The sequence below is a fragment of the Dendrobates tinctorius genome, unplaced genomic scaffold (assembly GCF_039654945.1).
Source record: "Dendrobates tinctorius isolate UK_male_01 unplaced genomic scaffold, ASM3965494v1 ptg000011l, whole genome shotgun sequence".
Classification (NCBI taxonomy): domain Eukaryota; kingdom Metazoa; phylum Chordata; class Amphibia; order Anura; family Dendrobatidae; genus Dendrobates; species Dendrobates tinctorius.
The window spans coordinates 26,589,961-26,609,364 of record NW_027361679.1 but is presented as its reverse complement, the minus strand read 5'-3'; the positions used below and the strand labels follow the sequence as shown (position 1 = coordinate 26,609,364).

Below are 19,404 nucleotides of genomic sequence, written 5' to 3'. Positions count from 1 at the left end.
GCAGGATTTGGGAATGTTTAGTTTGCAAAAGAGAAGACTGAGAGGAGACTTAATTGCTGTCTACAAATATCTAAAGGGCTGTCACATTGTAGAAGGCTCAACTTTATTCTCATTTGCACAAGGAAAGACTAGAAGCAATGGGATGAAACTGAATGGGAGGAGACACAGATTAGATATTAGAAAAAACTTTTTGACAGTTAGAGTGATCAATGAGTGGAACAGGCTGCCACGAGAAGTGGTGAGTTCTCCTTCAATGGAAGTCTTCAAACAGAGGCTGGACAGACATCTGACTGGGATGATTTAGCGAATCCTGCTTTGAGCAGGGGGTTGGACCAGATGACCCAGGAGGTCCCTTCCAACTCTACGATTCTATGATTCTATGATTCTATGAATGGTCTGCGGGCGTCATGTTACATTTGCTGAGCCCCTGTGTGCCTAAACAGTAGAAACCCCCCACAAGTGACCCCATTTTGGAAACTAGACCCCCCAAGGAACTTATCTAGATGTGTGGGGAGCACCTTGAACCCCCAAGTGCTTCACAGAAGTTTATAATGCAGTACCGTGAAAATAAAAAATCATTTTTTTTCCCTCAAAAAAAAAAAAAATGAATTTTAGCACGCAATTTTTTTTTCACAAGGGTAACAGGAGAAATTGGACCCCAAAAGTTGTTGTCCAGTTTGTCCTGAGTACGCTGATACCCCATATGTGGGGAGGGACCATTGTTTGGGCACACGTCGGGGCTCGGACGTTTTGAAATACCGACTTGATCGAATGGTCTGCGGGCATCATGTTACGTTTGCAGAGCCTCTGATGTGCCTAAACAGTGGAAACCCCCCACAAGTGACCCCATTTTGGAAACTAGACCACCAAGGAACTTATCTAGATGTGTGGTGAGCAGCACTTTGAACCCCCAAGTGCTTCACAGAAGTTTATAACGCAGAACCGTGAAAATAAAAAATCTTTTTTTCCTCAAAAAATGATTTTTTAGCCCGCAATTTTTTATTTTCACAAGGGTAACAGGAGAAATTGAACCCCAAAAGTTGTTGTCCAGTTTGTCCTGAGTACGCTGGTACCCCATATGTGGGGGGGAACCATTGTTTGGGCACACGTCAAGGCTCGGAATGGAAGTAGTGACGTTTTGAAATGCAGACTTTGATGGAATAGTCTGCGGTCGTCATTACTTTTGCAGAGCCCCTGATGTGCCTAAACAGTGGAAACCCCCCACAAGTGACCCCATTTTGGAAACTAGACCTTCCAAGGAACGTATGTAAGATGTGTTGTGAGCACTTTGAACCCCCAAGTGCTTCACAGAAGTTTATAATGCAGAGACGTGAAAATGAAAAAATCATTTTTTTCCACAAAATTAATTTTTTAGCCCCCAATTTTTTATTTTCCCAAGGGTAACACGAGAAATTAGTCCCCAAAAGTTGTTGTGCAATTTTTTTCCTGAGTACGCTGATACCTCATATGTTGGGGTAAACCACTGTTTGGGCACACGTCAGGGCTTGGAAGGGAGGGAGCACCGTTTGACTTTTTGAACGCAAAATTGGCTGGAATCAATGGTTGCACCATATCGCGTTTGGCGACCCCCTGATGTGCCTAAACAGTGGAAACCCCTCAATTCTAACTCCAACCCTAACCCCAACACACCCCTAACCACAGCCCCAACCCTCACCCTCTTTCCAACCCTCACCCTCTTTCCAACCCTCACCCTAATGGAAAAATAAAAATAAAAATATTTTCTTTATTTTATTAGTTGTGCCTACCTATGGGGGTGATAATCGGGGGGTTTATTTACTTTTTCTTTCATTTTGATCACTGTGAGAGTGATCAAAATGAAAGAATGGAATCTGCAGCCGGCAGATTCGGGCAGGCGCACTGCGCATGCGCCCGCCATTTTCTAAGATGGCGGCGCCCATGAACCGGACCCGCCGGACACCGGGAGCGACAGGGGGACTTAGAAGGTGCCGGGGGAGGTGAGAGGGGGTGAGGGGGTTATCGGAATCTGGCGGGGAGCAGAGGGAATGGGAGGGGGCAGATGACAGCGGCGGCCATGGCTGGATTGTAATATTTCATCAATTTTCATTGATGAAATATTACTATCGCTCTGATTGGCTGTTTCACTTTTAACAGCCAATCAGAGCGATCGTAGCCACGTGGGGGCGAAGCCACGCCCCTGTGGCGAAGAACAAAGCCCCCTGTATCTGCGGGTCGGGTGACCTTTCAGTGACCTAGGTCACCCGACCCGCAGGGGGGCTTTAAAGTCATGACGCCACATAGGCGTCATGGGTCGTTGTGGCACGACTTTTCATGACGCCTACGTGGCGTCAAAGGTCATGAAGGGGTTAAAGGGTCGTTTGGTCATAAAGAAAAATCACAATCAGCTAATGCAGAATACATTTCACCATGAGATTCTAAAACTATAGCTTACAGCCTTAAAACTCCTCTGCAAGTGTCAGAATACCACATAATGCTCCCACAATTTTTTATGAGAAGAGAGACATTCAACTCAAAAGGAACTTAAAGAGGGGAGGTCCACTTGAACAACTTAAATGCATGGAAATGGGGCATTCCTGCACATGGATTTCACCAAATTCTGCCTTGTTTGCCTCCTATAGCCTCGCTGTTGCGCATTAGCAGATTGCAGAATCGGATAACGAGGTTGGGCACATGATTTTCTGTACAATATATAGGCAAGACAAGTTCTCCTCCCGCTCTTGTAGCTGCAGCTTCCCTCGCAGACTGCACAGTTCTACAGGCCATACAATGGCTGCGGCTGGAAGAACATGTGACCACACCTGTCCATCAGCCTTGTCCAATTGAAAACCTCACATGGGACTGCAGCTCTTCTATTGGACAGGTCTGGTCACATGGTACTCCACCAGCAAACATTGTATGGACTACTGATCTGTGCAGTCTGCATGGACAGCTGCAGTAACAAGCAGTGCCAGGTATTGGTGCGCGAGTTTCTCGCATCACACTCACAAGCGTGACCCCGGCCGTAGAGAGGTATTCACACTGGATAGGGACCCATCAGTCATGGGCAGACATAACTTGGCCAAATTGTGTGGAAAGCTTTTTTTTTTTAGTATTCAGAGGCCGTGTAGCTATTGTATTTCATATATTTCACACTGACATGCTTTAGCACGATAGAGGGAAACTTTTTGTATATTTTCTAGGCTCTGCTTCACGCTTCATCTAAAAACTCTGTCACATTTGCTGCACTCAGTAAACTAAGGGCATGTGCACACGTTGCAGAAAATTTCTGCACAAAAACCTGAATCCCTTCCCAGAAACCGCACCTATTTTTCCGCGGCGGTTTTTGTGCATTTTTTGCGCGTTTTTGATGCGTTTTTTACCGCAGCGGTTTCTAAAAGCATGGGAGAAGCCTAAACCACGGGAAAAAACGCAAAACTAATGTGCATGCTGCGGTTTTTACCGCGATGCGTTTTTTTGCGGTAAAAAACGCATCAATGTGCACACAAAGTGCAAAATGCATAGAAATGACTGTGCAGCTTATTTTTAGCGGTTTTATAGTGGTTTTATAGTGAAAACCGAGGTAAAAACCGCTAAAAAAAACCGCTGTGTGTGAACACAGCCTAAATGATACATGGTTGGTCTCTTCCTACATTATGCTGCTCTCAGATGAGGTAGCAAAAACCTGGTGACAGATTCCTTTTAAAGCCGAACATCTCAGCAAGCGACTCCACTTCTAACCACACTGGGATATCTATCCAGAGTGCAACCTAAATGTAAATTATAGCCAATCACATGACCATGGCACCCCCAGTATGTGTGCACTCTCACATCAGGCATGGGTGGGCTATGGATTCCATAGGTCCACTACACAATTGAGATGCAAGAAAAAAAAAACAAAAAAAAAACCGCATTTAGAAATGTTTCAGGCTTGTTCACATTTAACATTGTAGAAACTTGGCCCAATTGTCAGATTTAGGCCTGCAGCCACAGGCCATCAGGGTTAGCTGCAAGTTAAGAAGCCGCTTTGTAGCTTTAAGCTAAGTTCACACTAGGCATTTTTTTAAGCTTTTTTTCAAAAAATTTTATGCAAATTTTCAGCTGCCTATGAGACTTCAGAAATCGCATGCACACAGCTTGGTTTTTTGTCACCAGGATTTTATGCAATACTTTGGTTTTCGCCAAATGCAGCAAGTCACTTTCACCCATTGAAAGCGATGGGTAGAGCAAAAACGCAAGGATCAGGTTTTGCTGCGTTATTCGTGCCAAAACCTGATGAAGTAGAATCAGATTTTTTTTTTTTTTTTTTTTTTTTTTTTTTTTTTATACGCACCAAACTTCATCAGCATGCACAAGTGCCAAATGTACCCTGACAAACGCAGGGAAAAAAAAAAAAAATTAAGCAGAACCTGCTTTTTTGAAGTAAGTTTCTTACTGCCAAGAGAGCAGGTACTGCCTTAGGGAAAAAACGCAGCAAAAACGCAACATGCGAACATAGCCTCATAAGTTAATATTTTGCCCATTACTAAATATGTCATAAGGTTGACAATAGACAGACAGCAATTACTCCCAGTTCCCCCATACACAGGAGTATTTCGACAAGCATTCAAGTTCTACGAAAGCCAAAAAAAAAAAAAAAAAATATAGGGTTTTACAAGTTCAAATCAATTAGGGGAGAGTTTGGATAGTACAACCACATCAGGTGGTAGGCTGACTTATATGTATGGAGGCCATACCTAACCACATTGTACACAGAGCAATTTGGCATAAAAGACATAAGAATTTTGTCCCATTGATGCATTTAAGGGACCCTGTCCCCATGAAATGCAGTCCGATCTGCAGGCACTGTTATAGAGCAGGAGGAGCAGACTAGATGGATAGTTTTGTGAGAAGAGATTCAGTATCACTCGTGTTTTAATCAATAAATCCGCTGTTCTTTCTGGGATTTTAGGTCCAGTGGATGGTCCTACCAGTGACTGTATAAGTGTGCACACAGGGGTGGCTGTCATCCACTGATGGGACCGAAAATCCCAGAAAGTGCAGAGGTTTATTTGATGTACACAAGGGGTTATGTTCACTCCTCTCACAAAACTAGATCTCAATCTACTCAGCCCCCCTGCTCTATAAGGGCAGTTTCACACGTCCAGATAATTCTGGTACCGGAGCTGTCCGTGTGCATACGTATGCCATCCGTGTGCTATCCGTAAGTCCGTGTGCTGTCTGTGTTTTTGTAAATTTTCAATGTTAACCCTTTGACTTTTAAAAACGCACATGGATCGCACACGGACAGCATCCGTGTGCGGTACGTGTTTACACGGACCCATTGACTTGTATGGATCCGTGTGATCCATGCTGTTGCACAAAAACGGACATGTCAGTGTGTTTTGCACATGGACACACGGTCCGTGAAAACACACTGACATCTGCATAGACACATTCATTCGAATGTGTCTACGGTATGTGAAAAAACTGTCACTACACGTACCGGAGACACTGACGTGTGAAACTGCCCTAACATGGTGCGTACAGATTGTACTGCATTTTCATGGTCACATGTTCCCATTAAGCTACTTGTGCCAATTTCCACATTATATGCCAGTTTTGCATAGGTTAAAGTGACACTAAAGCTTTGTTGAATTCATACACATAAGCCCACATTGTAATTGTTGGTCCTGTTATTAGCTGAAAAAAAAAAAAAAAATGAAACTAGTTCAGCATGCCCAAGTAACAAGAATAAGACACAGACCTCTGATCTTTAGCTGGTCAGATCAGGCGTTTAGGCTGTGTGTCCACGATGCGATTTTTAAGCGTTTATGCCGCGATTTTCGGTGCGAAAACGTTTAAAAATCGTGTACAGAACGCACCCCATGCATTCCTATGGCATTCCGCACATGTTGTGCTAATGCTGCGCTTTTTTCCGCGGCAGAATCGCATCGCGGGGAAAAAAAATAAATAAATAAAAAAATCGCAGCATGCTCATTCTTTTGTGCGGAATCGCAAAGAATTGCCGCGATTCCGCACCCATAGGAATGCATGAGAATCTCTTACTTCCCGCATGTGGCTATGCCCACCATGTGCAAAGTTAAGCGTCTCATGTGCGGTTGGTACCCACGGTGTGGAGGAGAGGAGACTGTCCTCCAGGCCCTGGGTACCATACCCCTGTAAGAAAAAAAAAAAATAAATAAAAATAAAAAAGAGGGTATATTTACCTTCCGACGTCCCCCGCTGCATTCCCGGGCCACAGCATTCCCAGTAATGCCTTGCGGCAAGGTCCTGTGATGACGTAGTCTCGTGAGATCGCTATAGCAACGCAAGACCAACGTCATCACAGGCAAGGCATCGCTGGGAACGGGAGCGTCGCTGAGACTGCGCGGGACGTCGGAAGGTAAATATACCCCGATTTTTTACATTCTATGTTTTACTATTGAGGCCGCATAGGCGGCCTCAATAGTAAAAACCTGGTCACACTTGTCAAACTATGTTTGACGAGTGTGACCAACCTGTCAATCACTTTACAAGCGATGCTTCAAATCGCTTGGAAAGTGCTTGAATATCGCACGCGAAAATCGCGGCAAAATCACTGTAAAAAACCGCGCGATTTCTGGGAACGAGTCCGGTTTTCAGTGTCCGGATTAAACCGCTACGTGGGCACATAGCCTTACGCTGCTTTAGACATTATATGGTCAGGTCATCAGTCAAAACGATCAGAACAGCTCTCATTCTAACAGGAATAATTATTAAGCCACAAAGCTACATTTATGAAGTGATCTGTTCTATTTTTCTTTTGTGTACTTCATCTATCGATCAGCCAATGTGCATCGTAACAACTAGTCGGCGTGTTTCTGATGGTCGTACTACAACTCAGCCAAGTTACATCCATAGGTCCATGTGCTCAGACACATAGCAGACGAATGCAGGAGCAACCTGTAAATTGGGCCAGATTAGTACATTCTGCAATGTTTTTTCCATACAAACCATTGGTGTGCAAAAATACAGATGTGTGCATGCAGTCTAGGCCTCACACAGATGAATGTATTCCAGCTGTAACCTCCAAGCTGTACCAGCCATAATAGGGCACTTACAGATTCCCATGAGACCCTGCTGTATTTCCAGATGCCTCCAATTCCTGCAAAGGTTACAGATTCTGTATGAAGCCCACAGAATATAAAAAAGTTGCATGCTCTATTGGATGCTGTATTACGGAGGATACATCTCCTTCAGGAATTACCTCCAGGGAAGGATAAATCTCCTAAAACACATAGCACCATTTGGTGGCACACGAAACACTGCTGATAACTGCTCAGTGGTGACGTTTGAGTAATAATGGACATGGATCACTCTATGCAGTTTTATTATTATACCAGTGTTTAGTAAGAACATACCTCAAATCACCTAGTTACTACTAAACCAGGACCCTATCAAGACCCAGACTGTCCCAAGTAAGGGTTTCTGCACATGGTGGGTTAGGCTGCATGCCCACATACAGGAATAGCCGCGCATTTGAGCTGCACCCAAAACACTGTGTTCTGCATTACAAGCACAGTGGATAGGATTTACAGAAACAACAAGTCAACTGTGCGTCTATTTAACACTGCATAAAATCCCCAGTAGTGAAGGTTTACAAGCCACGGCATGTCAATTTCCATAGCGGAAACGCTAGCCTCTGCTGCGGATTTTGACCAATTGAATGTCATTACATGCAGTGAATCCGCATGTAATGATGAACAATTGTGGTAATTACAATGCAGCATTTTGGACACAGCAAAAATACACACATCTACAACTCTGGCAAAAATTAAGAGACCACTGCAGTTTCATAAAAATCAGCTTCTCTCCATGTCTGACAGCCATTCCATTCCAGTGTCAGTTGAATTCCAACCAGAGTACACCTCATTCTACTTAATGTGCTTCTGATTAGGTGATCACCTGAACCAAATCTTATTTAATGAAGGAAAGTATTAAAAATCCTGCAGTGGTGTCCAATTGCAGAGGATTGTGAACAAGCTGGATGGCAAAACAAGTGTTAGTAATATCCCAAACGTAATAGGAATGAAATAACAACCATGCCAAAGGAGTTGAAAAGAAAAAAAGTCTTGAGTGAGGAAAAGAAGGGCTTAATTCTGGCTTTACTAGCAGAGGGATACAGTGAGCGCCATGTTCCCTCCATTCTTAAATCTCTAAGACAGCAGTCAGTTACAATAAGGTCAAGCAGCAGATATTGGGGACACAAAGCTACAGACCGGCAGAAGGCGAAAACTACTCTCCACTGACCAGGATGACCATCATCTTATTCCAATGTCACTTACAACTGCAGGACGATATCAAGTGACCTACAAAAGGAATGGCAAATGGCAGCTGGGGTGAAGTGTAAGGCAAGAATAGTTCGTAACAGGCTCCTAGAGGCAGTGCTCAAGTCATGTAAAGCTAGGAAAAAGCCTTTCATCAATGAGAAGCAAAGAAGATCCAGGCTGAAGTTTGCCAAAGACCATAAGGATTTGACCATAGAGGACTGGAGTAAGGTAATCTTCTCTGATGAGTAATTTTCAGCTTTGCCCAACACCTGGTCATCTAATGGTTAGAGAGAGACCTGGAGAGGTGTACAAGCCACAGTGTCATACATCCACTGTGAAATTTGGTGGAAGATCGGTGATATGGGGATGCTTCAGCAAGATGGAATTGAGCAGGTTAATCTTTGCAAATGACGTATGAATCAAGCCGCATACAAGGTTATCCTGGAAAACAGTTGATTCCTTCTGCTCAGGCAATGTTCCCCAACTCTGAGGACTGGTTATTCCAGCAGGATAATGCGCCATACCACACAGCTAGGTCAATGTGTGGATGAAGGACCACCAAATCAAATCCATGTCATGGCCAGCCCAATCTCTAGACCTGAACCCCATTGAAAACCTCTGGAATGTAATCAAGCAGAAGATGGATAGTCACAAGCCATCAAAGAGGAACTGCTTAAATTTTTGTAGCAGGAGTGGCATAAGGTCATCCAAAAGCAGCGTGAACGACTGGTGGAAAGCATGCCAAGATGTATGAAATCTGTGATTAAAAATCATGGTAATTACACAAAATATTGATTTCTGAACTCTTCCCGAGTTAAAACATTAGTATTGTTGTTTCTAAATGATTGAGCTTGTTTTATTAAGCATTTGAGGTTTGCAAGCACTGCATTTTTTGTTCTTTTGACCATTTTTCATTTTCTGAAAAATAGAGTAAAATCATACAAAATGAAAAATTTTGCAGCGGTCTCTTAATTTTTGCCAGAGCTGTGCGTGCATGTATGTATGTATGTATGTATGTATGTATGTATGTATGTATGTATGTATGTATATATATATATATACACACACACACATACACACACAGTGTATACACATAGTTTTTTCCTTTACCAGCATGGTGTGGTTACAAATATCCATAGTTGGCCCATAAAGCCCCCCCTCTCCCGGTCGAATTTTGTGGATATATGGCAGATCAACAAGCGGACAGATGCACGTTATCAGTATTTGGTAAGTTTTTTACCCCCAAGTATCTGTAATCCAAAACCAGGAGTGGGTGATAAATGCAGAAGAGGTGACGTGTTTCTATTATACTTTTCCTCTGTAATCCAAAGCCAGGCATGGAGCAAATACTGATATAAAAAACTGACCAAATACTGAACGTGTCGCCGTGGCCTTACTCATAAGTCAGTACCTGTCATAAGGATTTGTAAGCCATAATGAGGGCCTAGCATCCTCTATTAAGCCAGGGTCAGACTTGAGAGAAACTCGTGTGTTCTAAATAGGGAAAGCAAAGAAAGCCACTGGCAGACTTCTGACAGCAGCTTATCTTCTATAATCACTAAAGAATCAAAACACATTTTACACTACTCACCTTTTAATTCCACCACCAAGAAGGAAAAGTCGCTCTCAAAGGCCATCTATGTGCAGAGTAAGGTAACAATGGAGGTCTATCCTCTTCAATCATGTATCCCACTTTTGTATTGGACATAATGGACAGATATTGGTCTACAGACCACATAGGCAACACCTTGAAGAGGCCTTCACGAGAAAACATGAAAGTGTTCCAGGAACGGTTATACAGAATTAAAATACCAGGCCAAATGTCGCTCCTGCAACAGTAAGCTTCTTTTTACACTTACCGTTTTTTTTGTGGCCTGTTTTTTGCGAGCCGTATCGCCACAATTTTCACGGTCTGCCGCAATAACGGACCGCAAAAAACTTGCGGATCACCGTTTTTCAGGCTTCCAATACTATGGAAGAAGTATTGGGAAAAAACCGTCGTTCTGCAAAACCGGAAGTGACGGTGCACCGCAAAAACAAACTTCTGTTTATTTTTGCGGCCTCGTTGATTTTCAATGGGGGTCGTGTCCGTAAGGCTGGTTTCACACTTGCATTTTTTTGCGCTACGTTTTTGCACATACATCCGCATGCGTTTTTCCCTATATTTAACATGGGTGCGCATTGTTTGTATGCGCAAGCGTTTTCTAGTGTGCGCCCAGGCGCACAAAATGCAACCTGTTGCATTTTTGGTGCGTCCGACCTGTCTAAAAAAAAAAAAAAAAAAAAAAAAACACGCATGCGCACGGAATTCACCCAAAAACACATTAAAGTGTATGGAAGCGCTGACGTGCGCACGGTCATGCGCACGTCAGCGTTTAAAAACGCATGCTTTTTTTGTAAAAACCATGCGCAAAAAACAAGAAAACACATGCTTTTTTTAATGCACATTTGCACTGCGCATTCTGCGCAAAAAAATGCAAGTTATTTTGCGGCCCCATAGAAATCTATTGGGGGCGCAAAAAAACGGCCAGCAAAAACACGGTAAATGCAAAAGAATCCTTAGCAGCCGGGGTGGCAGAAACTTGCTACCATGGCCTGGTGTGTCTCTAGACTAGTCTCCCAGCAAACACAACTGGGACATCACTGGTTGGCAATTGGAAAGAGCTGACAACAATGGGTCTTGGTGATTTGAGTACCAAGCGCATTCAGCATGACGGAACATTCATACAGACAACATGTGCATGTTTGTTTAATATTGTTTTTTCCACCCATTTTTTTTTTTTAAATCATTTCCATGTCAGTAACATGTCTATCCATCCTGTGATTTCCATAATTGCACAATTTTTCTTTTTTGCTGTTGCAATTTCAGTGTTGAGAAGAGTATAATCCAGAAAGAATCCAAGAATGTATTAAAAAAAAAACAAAAAAAAAAAAAACCACACACGAGTGGAAACCCTCAGTTATGAGAAGTACACACACACACACACATCAATGCTGAAGCCTTAAATCACATCACATCAACTACACACAGAAGCAAACCGGTGTCATCCCTGTACCAAGATGCCAGACCGGCCAATGGGGATCACACTGTCAGCAAGTTGAGGAGATAAAACATACCGAATGGAAGGTGGGGGGGGGGGGGTGTAATGAGACAGAAGTCAGTTCGAACTCTCTCAAAATGCGGTCATTACAATTAACAGAACTCACACTTATTAGGGTGTCTGCACACAATGTCTTATCCAGATGGATTATGCCTGAAAGCCACTTGAAGTTATCGTATGCAGCAAAAAATGAAAATAATGTACAGCTATGTAAAACCGACACTGCTGCAGTGCATGTTTAGTCGTTTCTTACTTTCAACCACTTCGGCAGTTGGAAACCTTGAAGCAGGTAAGAGAAGTAGCGCTCCCAGGGTCTGGAGGAGAGGAGACTGACGAGCGGGAGGACTCTGGGGGCCGACAGAGGGCAAAAATATAATATAATATATATATATATATATATATATATATATATATATATTTGGTCACACTTGTCAAGCACTATGCTTGATAAGTGTGACCAACCTGTCAATCACTTTTCCAAGCGATCCTTCAAATCGCTTGGAAAAAGCGCAAGCATTCTGCAAGCTAAAAACGCTTGTGTTTAGCAGGAAAACACATGTGAATTCCACATGCATTTTACCCGTGGCAGGGAGTTGCGGAAATGCTGCGGACAATTCCGCAGTATTTCTGCAATGTGGGCACATAGCCTTACACCTAGGAAAACGTTAGCGGGTGCACCAGTATCTGAATGCTGCACCTTCCTGTTAAAGGTGGTAAATGTATTACTGGAGGAGGGCAAACTATCACCGATCTCAAGCACTGCAGACGCTCACCGCCTATCCTGTGGGGAAAAAAAAACCAAAACATTTATTTAGTGGTGAAGACCCCTTGAGGGCCCGTTACATGGGATGATGGCAGAATGAACGTTCGCTACAGTTTTTTGTCCTGTGTACAAATGTCCGGCTATCTAATGACAAATACTTTTGTCATGGATTACATCTTTCAAGATGTAAAGTGGCCGCTGTACGGCAGCACCTACCTTTCTATAAAGATGTGCTGCCAGCAAGAGATTAGAAATATGTGAGGGAGGAGAATAAGCAATCACACAATCGCACAGTGATCATGGATGCTGCACACAGACTAACAGCCGCCGCATTCAAGGAGATTTCCACTAACCCTTAATGAGAAGTCATTTGCCCCTGCGCAATGAGGGGTGTAAGGGATTTAAACAAAAAAAAAAAAAAAAAAAAAAACACACTATTCACCTACCTCAGTAGCGTTGATCCCCCACCAGAATGCTAACAAATATCAGCGGCATTTGCCACACCGGAGGCGCCCAGTTTGCCAGCTGAGGAAGTTCACGGGACCTTGGTTTGGCTGTCATGGGGTACAAACATGGATACCAGACCAGGATCCCACAAATCTGATAAATTCTAGGGCTGATGATCGCACACTATCAAGGCAGTGCCAAATGACTTGCTCCAGCGTCAACCTGTGCTTGTTATGGGCAATGGATCTGCCCTCAAGGCCAACATCAGATGTCGGTGACACACGATCTGTGTGCAGACTGCGATGCATGAACCGCCACCGGTGGTCTCCTCACCCAATCTGTACAGCCTCATGTGTGGGAGCTGCTAATATTGGGCCAGGAGACCTGTGTGAGCATTGTGGCCGTACTCAGTGTTTCACAGAGATACGAGAGGACTAAAGCCCATTTACGCAGGCCCTGTCCTACACATACACCAGCGCCAAGTGGCTGGGTGCGCCTCTACGTCCCAATCCCATGGACCATACAACATGGCCGTTATCGGCAGATCCCGCTTACACGGAGAGAGTAGTCCCTGACCATTATCTAACAGCGCTCACGAACGATCCAATGAGCCGATAACCGAGCGGCTGACCACTGGCATGTGCTCACAGTCATCTCCCCATATGGCTGGCTCTCATACCTTCCCATCTACATCGGCCTAGTGCTCGCTGTTATCACCCAGGGCAGGCTGACCACTGGCATGTGCTCACCATCATCTCCCCATCCCAGGCTTGTCTCATCTACACCGGCCTAGCGGTCTAGTATTCGCTGTTATCACCCAGGGCAGGCTGACCGCTGGCATGTGCTCACCATCATCTCCCCATCCCAGGCTTGTCTCATCTACACCAGCCTAGCGGTCTAGTATTCGCTGTTATCACCCAGGGCAGGCTGACCGCTGGCATGTGCTGACCGTCATCTCCCCATCTACACCGGCCTAGCACTCGCTGTTATCACCCAGGGCAGGCTGACCGCTGGCATGTGCTGACCGTCATCTCCCCATCTACACCGGCCTAGCACTCGCTGTTATCACCCAGGGCAGGCTGACCGTCATCTCCCCATCTACACCGGCCTAGTGCTCGCTGTTATCACCCAGGGCAGGCTGGCCGCTGGCATGAGCTCACAGTCATCTCCCCATCTACACCGGCCTAGCGCTCGCTGTTATCACCCAGGGCAGGCTGACCGCTGGCATGTGCTCACCGTCATCTACACCGGCCTAGCGCTCGCTGTTATCACCCAGGGCAGGCTGGCCGCTGGCATGTGCTCACCGTCATCTCCCCATCTACACCGGCCTAGCGCTCGCTGTTATCACCCAGGGCAGGCTGACCGCTGGCATGAGCTCACCGCCATCTCCCCATCTACACCGGCCTAGCGCTCGCTGTTATCACCCAGGGCAGGCTGGCCGCTGGCATGAGCTCACCGTCATCTCCCCATCTACACCGGCCTAGCGCTCGCTGTTATCACCCAGGGCAGGCTGGCCGCTGGCATGTGCTCACCGTCATCTACACCGGCCTAGCGCTCGCTGTTATCACCCAGGGCAGGCTGGCCGCTGGCATGTGCTCACCGTCATCTCCCCATCTACACCGGCCTAGCGCTCGCTGTTATCACCCAGGGTAGGCTGACCGCTGGCATGTGCTGACCGTCATCTCCCCATCTACACCGGCCTAGTGCTCGCTGTTATCACCCAGGGCAGGCTGACCGCTGGCATGAGCTCACCGTCATCTACACCGGCCTAGCGCTCGCTGTTATCACCCAGGGTAGGCTGACCGCTGGCATGAGCTCACCGTCATCTCCCCATCTACACCGGCCTAGCGCTCGCTGTTATCACCCAGGGCAGGCTGACCGCTGGCATGTGCTCACCGTCATCTCCCCATCTACACCGGCCTAGCGCTCGCTGTTATCACCCAGGGCAGGCTGACCGCTGGCATGTGCTCACCGTCATCTCCCCATCTACACCGGCCTAGCGCTCGCTGTTATCACCCAGGGTAGGCTGACCGCTGGCATGTGCTCACCGTCATCTACACCGGCCTAGCGCTCGCTGTTATCACCCAGGGTAGGCTGACCGCTGGCATGTGCTGACCGTCATCTCCCCATCTACACCGGCCTAGTGCTCGCTGTTATCACCCAGGGCAGGCTGACCGCTGGCATGAGCTCACCGTCATCTACACCGGCCTAGCGCTCGCTGTTATCACCCAGGGTAGGCTGACCGCTGGCATGAGCTCACCGTCATCTCCCCATCTACACCGGCCTAGCGCTCGCTGTTATCACCCAGGGCAGGCTGACCGCTGGCATGTGCTCACCGTCATCTCCCCATCTACACCGGCCTAGCGCTCGCTGTTATCACCCAGGGCAGGCTGACCGCTGGCATGTGCTCACCGTCATCTCCCCATCTACACCGGCCTAGCGCTCGCTGTTATCACCCAGGGTAGGCTGACCGCTGGCATGTGCTCACCGTCATCTACACCGGCCTAGCGCTCGCTGTTATCACCCAGGGTAGGCTGACCGCTGGCATGAGCTCACCGTCATCTCCCCATCTACACCGGCCTAGCGCTCGCTGTTATCACCCAGGGCAGGCTGGGCAGAGGCTGACCACTGGGTGTAACTGGCCCAGCAGCAGGGCCATGGCCAGGCGCGACCCTCACACATCCCCCTACTCCCCAGGCTCCCACCTCGGACACCTCCTCCTCCTCGTCGTCGTCGTCCTGGCTGCTGCTGCCGCTGTCGCTGCTCTTGTCGCTGTCGCTGCTGCTGGCGGTGCGGCTGCTGCGGCTCCGCTTCTGCCGGCGGCTCCTGGCGGGGGGCCCGGCGCCGGTGGGTGAGGCCGGCGGGGCCCCTTGCTGTCTCCGCTGGCGCTGTTGCTTCTTCATCAGCAGCAGGTCGCACATCCTGACCAGGCCTCGGGCCGACTTGCTGAGGTCGGCGGGGGTGTCAGTGGCGGCCCGGCGGCCGGAGCTCTCCTCCTCTCCGCTGCTCTGCTGCGGCTCCTGGGCTGGCGGTAACGGCGGCTCCATCATCATCATGTCTCCCTGGCCTCCTCCTCTCAGACACTGCGCTGCCTCTCGGGCCAGGATCTCGCGAGAGCTGTGACGTCACCGTGTCCTCACACACCGGCCCCGCGATGAGGGCGGGTTATACAGAGGTGGGTGGGCGGCCGACCTCCCCCGCTGCTGTGCTCGCTGGACGCTGCTTCACCGCAGGGGCTGCATTTATTACACGTTCCCTCTGTGTGTCTGTATATTTACACTGGCGCCGCACACTGCGTGTCCCGTGCACCGTCCTCTGCCTCCCGTTTCGCCACCACCAGCCCCAAGCTCCGCCTCTTTAGGTCACGTGACAGCCTAGTGAACGCGCTGGCTGTGGTGGGAGGTGTGGAGTGCGCGCATTTGGGGTCAGGTGAGGAGAATCGGGGGGACGTGTGCCACCTGAGGCTGGCAGCTATACCTGTGTGCCAGTAGGATGAGGACCCTGGTGGTGCACCAAACAACCAGTCAGAGCTCAGCTTTTATCTCTGAAACTTGGGGAAAATGAAAGCAACTCTGTTATTGGTTGCTAGGGTAGTAAAATTCTGGGAAACTTTCCCGTATAGTTTTTTGTGAAGGAGTTAAAGGGGTTGTCCGTTGTTTGATAACCCCTGCCTAATCATCTCAGGGCCTTTAAGGTGGGGCGTTCATGTAGTGTTTTAGCCCATGTTCAGTGGTCCCGTTGGGGCTTACATCTCAACGCCCCTGTAAAACAGGATTCGGGGGTGTGTGCCGACTATAAGGCCGGAGTCACACTAGCGATTAAATCGGACGAATGCAATGCGATAAAAAATTGCATTGCATTCGTCCCAATGATATTCTATGGTGCTGCTCCCATCATGCGTTTTTTTATCGGATCCGTTCCTCGTGTGTGAGTCCAGCCTAACGGTGCAGCCGGAGTGACCGCGGGTCCTGTCATGCATCATTTTCAGCCGTATGCTCCTGTTGGAGGCTGTGTTTTGGAGCCTACCTCCAGTAGTACGGCAGAAAATGATGCATGACAGGACACGCGGTGACTCCGGCTGCACCGTTATAGTCATCGGCCCTGTCGGCGCACACACCAAGATCACGTATTGCCGAGGGGGGGTTCAAACATAAGCCTTGACGGGGCCACTGAACGTAGGAAAAAACGTCATGTGAACCCAGACTTCGAAAATAAGGCTATCTGCACACGTGTGGAATTCCCACAGACATTTCCGCGGGAATTCCGTAATTCCATTCCGCGGGAAAGATGCGAGAAATCCGCATTTTAAATTCCCACGTATTTCCCGCAGAAAAACTAGTGTTTTGCAAGCATAATTCGCTTTCAGAATGCTAGCATTTTCCAGGCGATCTGTAGCATCAAACACTCGTCATATATAGTGTTTGACGAGTGTGACCAACTTTTTACCATTGAGTAGTAGTAAAAAGATATAATGTTAAAAATAATAAAAAAAATAAAAAATCATGTTATTCTCACCTTCCGACATCCCGCGCAGCGTTCCCGATCATCGCAATGCTCCCGGCAACTTCCGGTCCCAGCGATGCCTTACGGCAATGACCTTTGATGACGTTGCAGTATCGCGAGACCGCAACGTCATCAAAGGTCATTGTCGCAAGGCATCGCTGGGACCGGAAGATCCCCGGAGCATCGCTGAGGCCTGCTGACACTGCGCGGGACGCTGGAAGGTGAGAATAACATGATTTTTTATTTTAATTCTTTTTTTTTAACAGGGATATGGTACCCAGAGCCTGGAGGTGAATCTCCTCCAGGCCCTGGGTACCATCCGCAAATGTTCTGCTTACTTTTCACATGGTGGGGCAGCAGGGTGGCTCAGTGGTTAGCGCCGCAGCGCTGCAGTCCTGGGTTCGAATCCCACCAAGGACAACATCTGCAAGGAGTTTGTATGTTCTCCCCATGTTTGCGTGGGTTTCCTCCAGTTTCCTCCCACATTCCAAAGACATACTGATAGGGAATTTAGATTGTGAGCCCCATCGGGGAGAGTGATGTGTGCAAACTGTAAAGCGCTGCAGAATATGTTAGCGCTATATAAAAATAAAGATTATTATTATTATAGCCACATGCAAAGTAAGCGGAACAATGCATTCCTATGTGTGCGGATTTTCCCGCGATTCCGCACAAAGAGTGAACATGCTGCTTATTTTTCCGCGATGCAATTCCGCCGCGGAAAAATACGCAGCATTAGCACAGCATGTGCGGAATGCCATAGGATGCTTTGTTTTTGCTACATGTGAACTCAGCCTAAAGCTTCCATTACAGCAATGTCAGACATGAAATAGTTAAAGGGGTTGTCCGGTCAAAACCGATAAGCCACCTCGTGGCAAAGCCGTCCTCCTGCTTGCTTCACGTGGATGACACTACCTACGTCATTCACACGGTGTACCCGAATCGCGCTCCTGTGCACATGTGGTGTTCACTCTGCCCTGCTGAGGTCAGTGAACTACTGTAATGGCCAGCTTTAGTTCCTGATTATCAGCGCCTTTTGGCCTCCCCAGGCCCATGCACATTACAGGACTTTGCTCTGCCCTCAGCGAGGTACGCTTGTGCAGGAGCGCGATTGGGGATGTGTGGATGACTTGGGTGCCAAAGCAAGACCAGTGACGCCCATTGGACCGGATACAGGTTGCTAGAATACTGTAACAGAGGCCTTAAAGGGGTTGTTCAGTCAAAAGCAATAAGGCTTGTAAATCCTTGTAAATCCCCCCTGCGCATGCACCGGTCCACTGCGGTGATTTCAGACCCGGAATAGAGGGTATGTAGGAGTTATAAATACCCCCGGTTAGTGAGCACAGCCTCGCTCCATACACTTGTATAGAGCCGAGGCCGCACCCAACCAGTGATGCGAACGGCCAGTGGGCGTGTCAGTCCAGAGGGCGTGGCCTTGCTGTATACTAGTGTGTGGAGAGTGAGGCCACGCCCAATGACCGGGTCATGTATAACTCGTACATACCCTCCGTTCCCGGGTATGAAATTGGCGAAACCCCGCAATTAAGAGTGCTGAAAATATGAAATTCACATCCAATTTGGGGGGTCCAAAGTTAGAATTTTTGGATGTGAAAAGTCAAAGCATGGAAGGAAAGGTTAGTGGATGGTTTCTGCGCTTGCCGACAGTTAATGAGGATACAAAACAAAATGCAGATCAAAGGGGCAGTAATTATACTACCACCAAAATGAAGCGAACCATAAATAGACTAAAAATTAATATTTATTGAAAAAATTAAGAAAAAATATATAAAAAGGCCACATATCCATGATGCACATAAACATACCTCAAGGGGGAACAACAGACCAAAATTACAGAATAATAAAATTAAATTCAGAAAATAATACAATATTTTACTCTAAGTGGGTCACACATAAAAAGTAATATAAATACCCATTATAAACTCACAATGAGAAATACCTATTAATAAAGAATTAAATAAGTGCTCAAAGCATCCATTCAGTTAATTTCCCAGTAAGGAAAAACACTTGCTACCCACAGTAAAATTTGGTGGAGGTTCCATCATGCTTTGGGGCTGTGTGGCCAATGCCGGCACCGGGAATCTTGTTAAAGTTGAGGGTCGCATGGATTCAACTCAGTATCAGCAGATTCTTGATAATAATGTGCAAGAATCAGTGACGAAGTTGAAGTTACGCAGGGGATGGATATTTCAGCAAGACAATGATCCAAAACACTGCTCCAAATCTACTCAGGCATTCATTCAGAGTAACAATTACAATGTTCTGGAATGGCCATCCCAGTCCCCAGACCTGAATATCATTGAAC

The 19,404-nt window shown here is 47.0% G+C and overlaps 1 protein-coding gene across 5 annotated transcripts in view; it reads right to left on the bottom strand.

The window, feature by feature from the left end:
• ANKRD17 (ankyrin repeat domain 17) overlaps positions 1-15,884 on the bottom strand; it is a 180,155-nt gene extending 164,271 nt beyond the window's left edge. For 2 of the 5 annotated variants that reach the window (XM_073590394.1, XM_073590413.1), the window contains exon 1: positions 15,284-15,883. In XM_073590394.1, the coding sequence (XP_073446495.1) occupies positions 15,284-15,634 (351 nt within the window). In that variant the 5' untranslated portion in view covers positions 15,635-15,883. Of the gene's footprint in view, positions 1-15,283 lie in introns of all 5 variants that reach the window. The other 3 variants (XM_073590431.1, XM_073590438.1, XM_073590404.1) reach the window with 2 other exon arrangements.
• Between the last annotated feature and the right edge of the window lie 3,520 nt (positions 15,885-19,404).